This window comes from Notothenia rossii (assembly GCF_949606895.1).
Source record: "Notothenia rossii genome assembly, chromosome: 9".
Classification (NCBI taxonomy): domain Eukaryota; kingdom Metazoa; phylum Chordata; class Actinopteri; order Perciformes; family Nototheniidae; genus Notothenia; species Notothenia rossii.
The window spans coordinates 8,687,724-8,702,360 of NC_136907.1; the positions used below are offsets into that span (position 1 = coordinate 8,687,724).

The 14,637-nt window shown below is 40.2% G+C and overlaps 1 protein-coding gene across 4 annotated transcripts in view; it reads left to right on the top strand.

Annotated features, from left to right (window-relative positions):
* The window catches only part of grik1a (glutamate receptor, ionotropic, kainate 1a), a 32,965-nt gene extending 18,328 nt beyond the window's left edge, over positions 1 to 14,637 (top strand). For 2 of the 4 annotated variants that reach the window (XM_079651700.1, XM_079651702.1), the window contains 9 exons: positions 1,590 to 1,706; positions 1,945 to 2,148; positions 3,239 to 3,462; positions 4,098 to 4,216; positions 6,343 to 6,560; positions 8,179 to 8,404; positions 10,341 to 10,591; positions 11,252 to 11,420; positions 14,130 to 14,268. In XM_079651700.1, the coding sequence (XP_079507826.1) occupies positions 1,590 to 1,706; positions 1,945 to 2,148; positions 3,239 to 3,462; positions 4,098 to 4,216; positions 6,343 to 6,560; positions 8,179 to 8,404; positions 10,341 to 10,591; positions 11,252 to 11,377 (1,485 nt within the window). In that variant the 3' untranslated portion in view covers positions 11,378 to 11,420; positions 14,130 to 14,268. Of the gene's footprint in view, positions 1 to 1,589; positions 1,707 to 1,944; positions 2,149 to 3,238; positions 3,463 to 4,097; positions 4,217 to 6,342; positions 6,561 to 8,178; positions 8,405 to 10,340; positions 10,592 to 11,251; positions 11,421 to 14,129 lie in introns of all 4 variants that reach the window. The other 2 variants (XM_079651699.1, XM_079651701.1) reach the window with 1 other exon arrangement.

Here is a 14,637-nt window from a genome sequence, read left to right on the forward strand (position 1 = left end):
CGGCGAAATAAATTATGAAAAATAAAACTGTACCTTCTGCTTTATTAGGAGGTACTGATGCGTGAATTATCATCTTTTCCAGGGAATGAAACAAGCCATTGTTTCTGGCTTCAAATTCATCACTTTTTCCTTCACAGACTGAAAAGCAAAAGGCAGAAAGCTTTAGTTCAGAGTGGTATATTTAATGCACTTAACTGTACTGCATCCATTTCACGAGTCCCCTTGACCTTTGCTCTGCCCTTTAACAGTGAGGGGGATTTAAAAAAAGGTCAGCATCCAACTGCCAGACGCCTGTCCTAATCTGATAACTGTCGGGATTATACCGCCTGGTCCGATGAACCGGACGCTCTCGTTCACAGCTTCTGTGACAGAGGACAGACGCCATGTCCCCCCCCGCCCCCCCCGACGCTCTCTGATCCTGCCCTTCATCATTCACACTGTCCCTGCTGCTCTAATCCCAAAACATCAATCAATCATTTTTTGTCAATGTCCTAGAGCTGGAAGTATTGTCTGATCAATGTTAATACATTTAGATGTATTCAGTTATCAGAATCAGAAACAGGTTTATTGGCAGGTAGGTTTACACGTACGAGGAATTTGACTTGATGTCATGGTGCATACATACAAAATAACATAAACAAATATTAGAAATAATTAAAAATATAGCAGTATTTACATAGAAATAGAATGGAATAAAATATGGAATAAAATTCAGAATAAAATTCGGAATAATATTCGGCAGTAATAAAAATAAAAATAAACAGATATTGTGTATATTGTGTGCATTAATGTAATTAATAGAGTCTATGATGTGGCTGAGGGGCAGTGTCAGTGGCTTATTATTATTATTCCATACGCATCAACTTGGCAAATATTATTGACTGAATTTGAAAGTATAACACAAAAGTAAGTTATTGTGAGAAACACCTGTTTTCTATTTGGGAAATATTCATATTTTTCAGGTTCAAACAGAATGAAATATAAATGCTAACAGATGCTGTGCAAATCCAAAGCAATTATTCATCATAAAGGATTTGTTGTTATGGAAAACAGCTTTGTAGTTCAGGCCCCACGATATGTTCAGCACCTGAAAAATGGCTGCAGACCACAGGAGTGATATTGGTTTGCGTCTATAAACAATCAGCAGCTCAGTTTGGAGCCCTCTACTTCTCCATTTGTATACTGTATGCACTGTGGATTCACTCGATGGAGTTTTTAGAACTTTACCAAGAATCATCAAAGCAAAGCTGGGCAAAGGGAAATGGCGAAGGATAGTGAATGGAGCCGAAGGGTGAACATGAGCCAGGATTGTCATGTCTTTTAACCAGTACACTTCTTTTTCATTATCCTGTTAGACAAACCAGAAAATAGGATCAAATATGAAGAGTATAGAAGCAGTTTCTTGTTTCCTGTCAAGGCTTAGAGACTGCATATGTCAGAGATATTAATCAGCTTCCTTCCTTTGTAATAATCAATAATCCACATTCTCCTAGTTCAAATCTTTAAGCAAACATCTGAACACCGTAACTTTTCTTAATGCAAAGCAGAAAATGTGGCTCAATTATCTAAAGCCCTGTTTGCCTTTCCAGATTGCTGTGTGGAACTCGTACAGGGGGATGAACCTGACGGAGAAGACCAGCCGAGACAAGAATAACAATGTGACGGACTCCCTGGCTAACAGGACGCTTATTGTCACCACGATACTGGTGAGATGAAAGGTTAAACAGAGGGTAATCTGAGAGGGAAGGGGGGGGGGGGAACATCGGATGGTGTGGTGTTAAGGAGAGGAAAATAGTTACTGGAGAGTCTGAATGTGTATTTCAAAATGTTTCAGACATTTTGCCAATCATCCAAAAGTCAACAGCTCTGCAATCAACTGCCGTCAGATAATCCTTTAATCATAATAATGAACATGTCAAATGCTTGTTTTCTTTTGCTGCACAGGAAAATCCATATGTGATGCAGAGAAAGTCGGAGAAGGAGCTGATCGGGAATGACCGTTACGAGGGTTACTGTCTGGACCTTCTGAAAGAGCTCTCCAACATCCTGGGGTTCACCTACGAAGTCAGACTGGTGGGTGATGGGAAATACGGCGCCCAGAATGACAAGGGAGAGTGGAACGGGATGGTCCGGGAGCTGATCGACCATGTGAGTTAACACACAACTAAATGGATTTTTTTATCTTTTCTAGCAAATGACCTATCTTTGCTGCAATTAAGGACTGAGTGTGTGTATGAAGGCAGTTAAGCAAATTATAAGAGTGGACTGACACATTTGTAAAAATTAAGCAACGGTGGGACCTACTTTTTCAATGGAGGTATTGCAATGCCTCTTTTAACTATTTTTACCTTTGCTAATAAAGTTTTAGGTCCAACATGTGTTGAATGTCATTAACAACTTAAAGATTTTCAATAGCGAATCAAGTTGTGGAATTAAATAATTAAACCAAAAGTGGACATTATCTGTTTTTAAAATAGAAACATATATCATTATGATGGTTGTAATACGGTTAAACGGCAGCATTTAAACAAATGTTTTTGGAGGAAAATCAACTATATTTCAGCCCAACAACAGTTAAGTCAATTTCATCAAAAGGATGTGATCCGATAATGTATAAAACATAATAATTCAACCTTCCTAAAAGCACATAGTTGCTTTTACTTCATGACTAATCTGCTCGAGGCAAGTTGAAAAATGTGGTAGTGTATCAAAAATGATTAAATCTCCCCGTCTTCATGAACAAAATCTTAAACAAATAGTCCCTTACAGAGTTGTGATGTGGATACAAATTCTGCATTAACATGGATTCAACCAATTAGTCTATAATTAGGTTCACAGATGGAAACAAAGCCTGTTAGACAGGAAGCTTCATGTTGCTGTATTGATATTATCCAAAGGGAGTACAATCAGTATTAATACATTTTCTTAGCCTGTAGAGAAAGAACATCACAAATAACAGGTTGATCATAGTCAAAGATTAGGACATAACATAACCCTTACATATAATTGTACTGACATTAATGGTTGTATACAGCCTCTTTACTCTTCCTTTCTTCCTTATATCGCTATGTTTTATTCTTATATTTAATTGTTTTAAAAGTTGTATGTGTCGCTTTGATATAAAGTCACAGAAATGTGTTAAATTGATTAAAACAATTTTCCTGGAGGTTACATATGTCTTCCTCCAGGACTATCTGTTTTCTCTGTGGTATATTAGTTTGTCTTCTGTCTTCTCTAGATCGCAGACCTTGCAGTGGCGCCCTTGACCATCACATACGTTAGAGAGAAAAGCATCGACTTCTCCAAGCCCTTCATGACCTTGGGAATCAGCATCTTGTACCGCAAACCCAACGGCACCAACCCGGGCGTGTTCTCCTTCCTGAATCCCCTCACTCCAGACATCTGGATGTACGTGCTGCTAGCCTGCACAGGAGTTAGCTGTGTGCTTTTTGTGATTGCCAGGTAAGAAGATTGATTGAAATGGTATAGTGGGATGGACGAATATAATGATTGCTGAGGGCATACTGGAGGATGAATAGAGGGTGACTGCTTAATGGGGGGTCCACAGCCAGGATCAGCTTTTCCAAAAGCTCTTTTGTTACGATTTTGAAAGGGCTACAGATAAGAAAGCAGTGAGATGGTGTCAGCACTTTGCTTTTTGTCACAGCTCTTATTCACAAGGCAAGAATCTCAAATCGTGGAATAATGGCATGACTGTAATTCAGAAGATGTCCAATATTCTAAAGTTATTCTAAAATAACCCAGAATTAGTTTTGGCTGTCAACCGTTACATTGGTTTTCATTGTGCTAGCAGGGAGTCATTGCTAGCTCTCTCTCCAGCTCCCTCTTAGCTTCTGTGAAAAAAACAAACCTCCAGCAGGTTGCTCTTTGAAACCCTTAATGGATATATCTTTTTATAAATGCCAAATGCCAACAAGGGTAAAGTGTTCATTGCACTAGAGAAACACTGAAAGCCTGCATTAAAGTTAAGTTTGTGTGTGGAGATTTGTAGAGGGGGTTTTGCATGTTCCTGTTTAGGATCTTGCTATGAACATTGAAATTGACTTATTTTGATTTTTTCCGTTATTGTCTCGCAGGTTTACTCCGTACGAATGGTACAACCCACATCCATGCAACCCGTCCTCCACTCTCATACAGAACAACTTCACTTTACTCAACAGTTTCTGGTTCGGCGTTGGAGCTCTCATGCGGCAAGGTAGCTTACAGTTGAAGCAATCACAACTAATATTTGTATGCAAAGAATGGATCAAAGGGCTACTTCTGTGTGAAAGGGCTTGCTACAAGATATTCTCCAAATTCAAATGACGCTTTCGGATTGTCGTATGAAATTGAAAATGTTCATACACAGCTGAAACAACTGGTGCTGCTTTTTCTTATTACATACCAGTCCTGGGTGCTCCTACTTAAAGCATGGGTCAGGAATAATCTTATTTTTTTCAAGTGAATTTGTTTTTTTGTGCTGACAACTTCCCTGTCTAGATTTTTCCGGTTAACTCTCGTCAGCTTTTTTACAGTTGCACCAGGCAGCTGTATTTAGCTGAAAAGCTTTGATAAAAGCATCTGTGCGCTAGCTAACCCGATATCAAACTGCAGAGAGACAGAATAAGTCACAAGCTGCTGAACATAGTAAAGTATTGCAGGCAGTTCCTTAAACAGATCTACAGTATAAACAATGTATCTGTAAATTGTCTATGTGTTTGGTTTGTGAAGCGCTTGCATGAAAAGTACACAAAGTTTGATTTGATTTATTTAGCTGCTAAAATAACAGCTAAATAACAGATCTATCGAGACCACATTAAGGCTAAAATGAGATTGAATATGGATTTACATTTTTCAGGTTGTCAGAAACACAACGTTTTGTGAATAGCAAAGGCTGAACAATGACTGTAGATCTGTCTGAGCTCCCTGCACAGCCATTACTGTTCTGACACTTTCAACTCTCCTCTAAGCTGTTTAATTCAAAACATCAATATTTGCCTCCTTTTTGCGGCGAATGCGCTTTCCACATAGCCCGGATCCAGTGCCGCATTAATTGCAACCATGCCCTGTAATACCAATCATGTTGCACTTCATGGGGACTTGACCTCCCTCTAGGCTGGAGATTTGAGCAGGATAAATCCGACGTGCTCGATTGGACAGCCAGCAAACTGACTTCACAGCAGCGGTCCACAATAACACGGGGATGCAGATTAAACGTTGTGATTCTGCTTCAGAAATGCAACGGTAGTGATAAATGGAGCGAAAAACAAGAACAAGTTTTATTAAAGGCAGAGATGCTTTTACGTGATGGTTTATTTCTGTTGCCTATGTGTGTGTAACCTTGCTGCTTGGTGGTTAATGGAAGCCTTGGGCTGTTTGTGGGACGCTGTGCCTGAAAGTGACTGCTTCCTTAGATACATGGCACTTAAACCAATCCTCCAGAAAAGATTTGACTCTAAAAGTGTTGTTACGAAAACATCCAGAGTGTATTCTTCCATCACATTTATGTGTTTTCATTTCCTCTTTTCTCTGCACAGACAGGAATAGATAAAGAACAGTGCTCATTCTGCTTTTACAGTTTGATGTTTCATTACGTTTGGAGCATGTTGTGTTCCCTCATTTTTAGTATCTGTGTGACATTTACTTTATCTAAGCTTACCATTTTTACATTACATTACATTGCATTTAGCTGACGCTTTTATCCAAAGCGACTTACAATAAGTGCATTCGACCAGGAAGATACAACCTTTAAGAAAACAGAATCATATAAGTACATCAGGTTTCATAGAGCCAAACATTTCAAGTGCTACTCAACTGGCATTTAGAAAGCCAGCCCTTTATTAGTATATAAGTGCTTTGTTAGTAATTCTATCGCTCGAAGTGGAGTCTAAAGAGATGAGTTTTCAGTTTGCGTCGGAAGATGTGTAAGCTATCTGCTGTCCTGATTTCAATGGGGAGCTCATTCCACCATTTTGGAGCCAGGATAGCAAACCCACGTGTTTTTGCTGACGGGAACTTGGGTCCCCCTCGCAGTGCGGGTGCAGCGAGCTGTTTGGCTGATGCAGAGCGGAGTGCACGTGCTGGGGTGTATGGTTTAACCATGTCCTGGATGTAGGAAGGGCCAGATCCATTCACAGCATGGTACGCAAGTACCAGTGTCTTGAAGTGGATTCTAGCAGTTACTGGAAGCCAGTGAAGGGAGCATTTTGTTCTATTATGTTTGTTTGTTCACAGTGATCTATTTGTTTTTTTAGTGCAGTGTGAGAACATAACATACTGTATCATACTGTAAAATCCAATTTAAGCTACCGGTACTTTTATTTTTAATTTGTCCTTTTCCAGGCTCGGAGCTAATGCCCAAGGCTCTGTCCACTCGTATAGTCGGGGGTATCTGGTGGTTCTTTACCTTAATCATCATTTCCTCCTACACGGCCAACTTGGCTGCGTTCCTGACGGTGGAGCGAATGGACGCTCCGATCGACTCGGCAGACGACCTGGCGAAGCAGACCAGGATCGAGTACGGGGCGGTGAGAGACGGATCAACCATGACCTTCTTCAAGGTGCAAAGGGCTCTAAAATGAGCTCGTTAACTTTCACAGCCTGTTTTAAAAAAAAAGTTCATGTCAAGCCGTATATCCCCTAACACTACATTATACACATTGCAGAAGTATTGCATGCATGGCACACTCCCTTCTGTCTACCTACTCACTCTCAAACTGTCCGCAAAGTAAACATGCCAAAAATATAATCTTTAAAGAAACAACTTCAGCAGACGTCATAAAAAGCCCTCATGTGTTACACTCCCTGATTTAAATTCATGTAATCCGTGTTTGGAATATTGCCTTCTTCAATACATTTGAGTATTTTCGTAGAACTATAAACATCCAAAACACAGTTCGTCCATCATCTGTCTTTATTGATTTGCAAAAATACATTTTTAAATTAGACACAACTGTAGGAATAAAATAAAAATAAATGTTACTTTGAGACTTTTAATTATCAGCAAATGGCGCAGGTTAGTTCCAAATAACAACAACTGGAGACAATGTTCTGAATAAAGTTTGCTCATGTCTTTGCAGTTGGATGAATTCCCAAAACAGTTTATATTCCGTTAGCCTTGTCCTACTTTATGAAGCAGCGGTACAGTACCTTCACTTCCATATAATCAGACTCGTGAGGGTTTCCTCAGTTTCTCAACTACAGTACATCATCCTGTATCTCAGCCAATTATCCCAGGGAAAAGAACACATCTGAAAGGCAGAGAGAACAAATATTTGCATTTGGTGTAATTAAAGCAAGTTTGATGCATGGAGATGTTTGATGGGAATTGGAAATGATGCATATTAAGACTACTTATGTCTGCATTTTGGGGTGTTGTAGTTTAACATATGTTCACTTGTTAGTTTGTATTATATAATGTTTCACTCAATCGAGAGTCCTCAGGCAGGACTGTCACTTCCTCCCCCGACCCCCCCCCCCCCCCGCCCCAGCTTCCTGGTGGCTCAGCGGGGGTGATCCATGCAGCGCTTTATCCTCCCAGATTGCAGCCAGTGATTACGGCTGCCTGGATAGAAAGAAGCAGGCTGTGTTGATGGCTCGAACAAATTGAATCAGCTGGAGGAGATTTAGTGCACAGCTGTCCCATTTTCTCTGACTGAGCAAGGAGAGAAACACACACACACACACACACACACACACACACACACACACACACACACACACACACACACACACACACACACACACACACACACACACACACACACACACACACACACACACACACACACACACACACACAAAGCACAAAAGCACACTCAAAGATAGAGTGCTGCTCATCCCGCTAACTTATATGTAATTTTACAATACTACTGTAAAATACGATACTACTTTTTTAAATTTTTTTAAATTTTAACCTATTTTAATTTATTGTCAGCTTTAAAACAAGGGAATTGTATTAGGATCACTGTGGATGTTTTATCTTGCTCTGTAAAGCACTTTGTTAGGGCTGCTTTGTGCATGAAAGGTGCCATACAAATAAAGTGTATTATTATTAATAATAGTTTTTGATATATAGTTTAGTATATGTATAGTGTATTTGGGCTGCCACAAACACACATAAAGAAAAATAAATATTGCACTTCTTAACAACTTTGGGGTGTTTGGCTCCTTTGGCAGAAATCTAAGATCTCCACCTATGAGAAGATGTGGGCGTTTATGAGCAGCAGGAAGAACACTGCATTGGTTAAGAACAACAAAGAAGGCATCACCCGGGTCCTGACCACCGACTACGCCATGTTGATGGAGTCCACCAGCATCGAGTACATCAGCCAGAGAAACTGCAACCTCACACAGATCGGAGGTCTCATCGACTCCAAGGGCTACGGAGTGGGAACCCCTATAGGTAAGAACATGTAAAGAAGAAGGGATATTTTAATGTAGGAAAAGGATGTTTTTGAAGGAAAACCTCATTTATTTATATGAGCCCAACATGAGTTACGGTTATTTTTAAATCAGCAACACTCGCTGGCCTTCATTGCTTGTTCTTTATAGTGGACTGCTTAAATCTAGATAGTTCCAACAAGCCATGGAAAAGTATATACTGTACATAAATCACATTCATAACTCTGAAAATGTAAAAAAAATGAAAGGCCTTTTAAAATGTTTGGTTGATGGAAGATAATTTCCTCGAATCTCTGCAAATTGATGCTTTTAACTCTTACTCAGTGTGTCTCCAATTTGCATTTTCATTTTTAAAGTGCAACCTTTCTGTGCTGTATTTTCCACATGCAAATGTCCTTCCATCCCTAAGCTCTGCCAACCGATCCCTGCAAACGCCCATGTGAGGTTTGAGGCCAGTATTTGGCGTGAAAACTTAAACTGGAAGCAAGTCAACCTTCTGGACCGTGTTTGCATTCGGATATTTACTTTAGCAGTGCTTAACATCTTGTGTTTTTCTCTTTTCCTCTTGAGATGTTTAAAAAACCGAGCCCTAGTTAAAATATTCCTTTTAAACTTTGGTAGTTCCTGAGCGCAACCTGTCAGCCAAGAATATTCTCCACACCTGCATAAGCTGGCAAGCACAGGGAATACATTTATATGTAGGGGCAAAACAAAATTACAATACATTTGTGTCATCACCATGAGACGTTGGCTGGCTGTCAGTATCTATGAAAATGATATACCGTAAATTATGAATTAAAGCCTCTTCAGCTCTATTCTTAGATAAGAGATGGAATCATAAAGGGATACTTTTACAGTATTACTATTACAACATACACTCGATCAAGGTGCAGTGTAAGTATAATCATTACGAAATGTTACTCGTGTGAAATGCTATGATAAGCAAGAGCCAAAGTTCAAAGGTTGCAGGCTCTCCTCCAAACAGCAGGGGAAAGGGTTATAAAGTTTGTAGCCCTCAGAAACAACCTCCAACACTACCTGTAGACTTCAAGCAGACTTGAAGGAGGCATGCCAATTATTCAGTTTGATTCACCTCCACAGGAGACCCAAGTTTCACCCACACCAGCAAGCCAACCTTCCTGATGTGTGTGTGTAGAGAGGATGGCTGTCTGCTGCTCTCACCTTGAACACCACTGTGTTAGATATAATGATGGCCACCACAGAGGATATGCAGCGTGAGCGTAGAACTGCAGATGGCAAAAATACCAGATGCTATTCCAAAAACACTAACTTGGCTCGCTCATCCAGCTGCAGGTCGTCCAGCCCACATCATGTGTCTCTATGGTGGTGGAAGAAGGAAGACATGTTTTATGTTCCAGCAACATATTAGGGCGTACAACTTGGATGACTAAGAGAAACATCTACCTACATGTAAGCGTTCATTGGTGAAGTCCAGAGCATGGCAGGTGATATGGCATTAAAACTAAACCACAAATCCAAAATCTAGCCGGTAGGGAAAGCGCACGGGATCCAAAATGGCTTGATTTTCCTTCTTTTGTTACCAAATCACTTCTACAGTTGTTTGTGATGCTGTTTTTCCATAGTACATAAACTGTGGTTTAATACCTTAACTCCATGTCTCTATCCATGTCTCCTGCAGTCTTCTGATCGCTGGTCTGCTTGAAGCTTGTGACATTACTCGAAATGCCTCTTGAATAACAATAAACATTACAAATGCATATTGGACTTTTGTATCCTCAAGATACAAGAAGATGCATTTTTCCTGTCTGACTGTATATTCTGATCTTGTAGTAAAAGGTCGCAGTCGAAAATACTTTTTGTTTCTTTTGAACAATTTAAACAACGGGCTGCTCGAGGGCAATTTTAAATCATTGTTTATGCTCTTTCACTTCATTCTCTCTTTGTGTCTTCTCCAGGGTCCCCATACAGGGATAAAGTGACCATTGCCATCCTCCAGCTGCAGGAGGAAGGGAAGCTGCATATGATGAAGGAGAAGTGGTGGAGGGGCAATGGATGTCCAGAGGAGGACAACAAGGAAGCCAGTGCTCTCGGCGTGGAAAACATCGGCGGCATCTTCATCGTCCTGGCTGCTGGGCTGGTGCTCTCTGTGTTCGTGGCTATCGGAGAGTTCATCTACAAGGCTCGCAGGAACGCAGACATCGAGGAGGTGAGGGGGGGGGGGGGGATTTAAACACTCTGCTGTGCGGAAACTTTAAAACCGTTTATATTGTCAGACAAGTAACATTTATGCACAAAAATGTTTAGAGACTGAAGAAAGAAATGTTCTTTTTAGTTTGTCTTTGTCTCATATTTTTTATAATTATGGAAGTGCTTGTTGGATGGCGTTTGCTCCATCAATATTAATTCACTCAAAATCCAATTTGCACTTGCTAGTGTTAACAAAAGGAAAGTGACAAGATGGATTTATGACTAATCTGTGTCTGACAGTCCAACAGCGCTCTTAAACTAAAAGCAACTACATTAATTGAATGTGCCAATATACTATATATGCCTTACATATATGAACACATATCATTCATCTCATTAGTACCATTTAATGCCTGAAACTCAATTGCTGTTTCGGGTTGCATCTTCTATCTGTTCATTGTTCAATCTTTTTTTGTGGACAATGCTATCACTTTCCACACTGTTATGAAAGCAATAATATTCACATGATAACTTTATTTTACTTTGCCTTGCTTTTGTGTATTTATTATTTTTATTTTTTTATTTTCTTTGTCACCTCGTCCTCGTTTTAACATGTATCATTTGATCTCTTTTGTGTTCTTTCTTCCATTCCTTTTCTTTCTTTGCATGCTCGGGTCAGGCCTTCTGTTTCTTTTACGGGGTGCAGTCCCGTCAGTTCCAGCGCCGTGGCTCCACCTCCTCCTCCGGCACCTCCTTATCCACTGATCTGGAGAGCGGCAGGCTACTGGGGGATGATACAGAGTAGCCATGGCAGCACATTCACTACACATAGACACTCTAGACCATAGGTTTGTAACGAGGCGCCCTTCTCTCTGACCCCTACTGAAAACACCCCAGTTTATCTGTGCCTGTGTCAGCCAATCCCAATTACCACTTTACCTCCCATACCTGATCCTTCTGCTTACACATTTCTTTCTTTTTCTAATTGTCCATGATGGTTGGAAAAATGTGACGTTTCATATAATTAGTGTGGAGCTCTGCTGCCCTGCTGCTTTCTAGTTTGCACTTATGAAGTAGCCTGCCCACACATTTTGCTTCACTCAGCAAAGACTCAGTGGGCATTGTTGTACTTAAGGGGCTATCAAAATGTCTTGTGGGAAATCAAAAGACAGGAAAAGTTATTTGGATACTTTCCTCATCATTAGGTTCACTGGTAGACTGGTTTGAATGGTTAGAATTTGGATAACATTGATGGAACAAAGTTATGATGTCCCAAGACACCGATCCAAAGCCGAAAGCACAGTTGATATTTTAAATATTTTCTGCTGACTGCGGGACATTTTAAAAATTAATCTTTCAAGGTCGGCCCTGCTCTCCTGGACTGACATCGTCATCTAGTCGGAAGATTAATGTCTCTCCGAAACATACAGTAGTAACACAAACCCCAAGAAAATATTCAGTAGCTTGTAGAAAATATATCCCCTCATACAAGAGGAAGTTATCTTATTTAAGGGTATAACATTTGTGTACTTACATTCAATAGTTTAATTTGTATTGAGTTGTTACTGTTTGGTACTTCCAGGTGGCAAACATATTAATAGTGCAGGTACATTTATTTTAAAGGTGACCTATCATGCAAAATGCACTTTTGTACGTCTTTCATACATGAATATGTGTCCCCGGTGTTCCAGGGAACTCACCAAGTGTCAGAAAACCCAACCCTCTCTATTTTCCTCCATACCCAAATCTCTTAAAAAGGGGCTGCAACGGATCTAATCCAGACGGATCCAGATTTGAACACTTCTATGGCGTCACAGAAGTGGCGCTACGGCTATTGGGCCAACTCCACCAATCAGGAGGAGACAGCCACGGACATTGCCGTTCGAGACGCTGTAGTACATATGCCAGGCCTGTAGATGGTGCTGTTCTCACAGAATCAGCCCATGCAAAGACAGTGTTAAATTGAGCGAAATGAGGAATGGCTAAAATGCAGGATCTGTTTGGTATTTTGAAAAATAAAAAGTATAAATATGCCTTATATAGGTGGTCCTACACTATATTATTCAAATATAGCATGATAGGTCCACTTTAAGTTGAAATTAGGTTATTATGGTTTATGATCATACAGGGTTCTACCTAGCTCAAAAATAGATGGATTTTAGTCTGCGTTTTTCCCTCCTCTGCAGTCTTTAAGGTCTGTGGTTAATACCAGGTAGGTTTTGTCCTCTGAGTGTTCCGAGAAATCGTGGGAAACCCTGCAGGAAGCCACATCGGTTTGAGAAGCCTTAGGCAAAGCCAGAGGATGAAAGAGGAAGTCCTTCTACGGTCCTTGGAAACAAAGACCAACAGATAAAAATGGGATTGACTTTGTGCTGCGAATGATAATTTGCAAAATAAATGTAGATAGCACCGCCTCTGGAGGAGAACAAAATAAAAGGCAAATAAACGTAATTGAAGATTAATGAGTTCAGTGCAATGTGTTATTCTGCAGAATCAAATAAGCCCGAGGCATCTCATATAAGACGGCCTTGCCTTTGATTATTTCCAATGATTACCATATTATGAATCCAACTTCCTGCATTGTTGCACAACAGACACTGTCCTTCGTCTCCTTTCTGTGTCATTGGATTTAATGGTGAGACAACAGAGTTTACAAGTCTTTATGACAGATTGACAGAATGTTTTATGTGTGTTTTGTCATTTCTGATGTTTGCCTTGTCAGACTTTACTTTTCATTTGCAGTAATTGGCTGTCTGCTCACATTCAGCTGTGGACAAGCTTCTGCAAATCTTAGTCAAATATTGTTACCTTTGGTTTACATTTACACAAGTGTAGCTTTCAATGCATGCTGTATCTAACAATCCCTTAGTTATGCAGCAGCAGCTTTTTTTTTAATGTAATCACACAGTCTTCAAAGTTTCAGCCAAAGTTCACATAGGTCACATTTACTTTATTGGAAATCAGCTTTAAAGGTCACCTATTGTGCAAAATCCACTTTTTCATGTCTTTTATACATAAATATGTATCCCTTCAATGTTAAGAGATTCCGAAAGTTTCAGGAAAAAATACCCCCTCCCTTTTTGTCCTGATCCATTTATATAAAAACCTGTCTGAAAATGAGCTGATCAGATTTTGGCCACTTTATGATGTCATAATGATGTTTTGGCTTGTGTAACCATTAGCCAATCACCAACCAAGGCAACCCCCCCCCCCCCACACACACACACACCTTATCACCTGAATCTCCTCCTAGAGCACCATTGTGTTCTTTTTAACCAAATCTCTCTCAGAGGGGCGTGGGGAGGGGCTCCTTATTTTTCATCTAAAGTAACAGACAGAGAATCAGCACTTTGGAAACAGGGCTGAAACAGAGGGGATTATGGGTAATGCTGCAATGATCTGTTTGGTATTTCGAGCAAAACACTTCAGAGACATGTTTTGTATATATCTGAGACCTATAATAAATGATGAAAAACAGTATGATAGGGGACCTTTAAATGGAAATCAGCTTTAATGTTGTTTTAACCCAGGCCTTTAACTATTGTTCTCTTTGGCAGTGCGTATCTTTTAGCGCCCTGATGGAGGAGTTGGGAACCTCCCTGCAGTGTTACAAGGGCGTCCGGAGGAGGTCAAGAGCCCAGAGCGGAGCCAGGACAGTTTGTGTCCTCTGTCAACCCAAACGCACCAAGAGAGAAGGAGCGAGGCGGGACTCCAGCACGTGAGCCTCGGATAAGCTAACGGATGGAAATGGATCAGAGACTGACAACTGATCGCTCTCCACTCTTTTATTTGTTCGCCAGAGAATGATATAAAGTTGTTTCCTCTTCACATCTGTGTCTGGATAATTCATTAAGTATTCTACTGTAGATTTAGTTAACAAAGTCTTGGCCTTGTATCAACATTAATAATGTTGGGCGAGTACAACGAGACCTCATAGTTTAAAAAAAAAACATTTCTGTTCCCTAATGGCTGTAGTTCACTGCAAACGTTATAGATACTCCTGTTGTGTAAATGTATGACAACTTCAGTGACTTTCAGAGTAAAAGGATTTTTGAATTTTTTAAA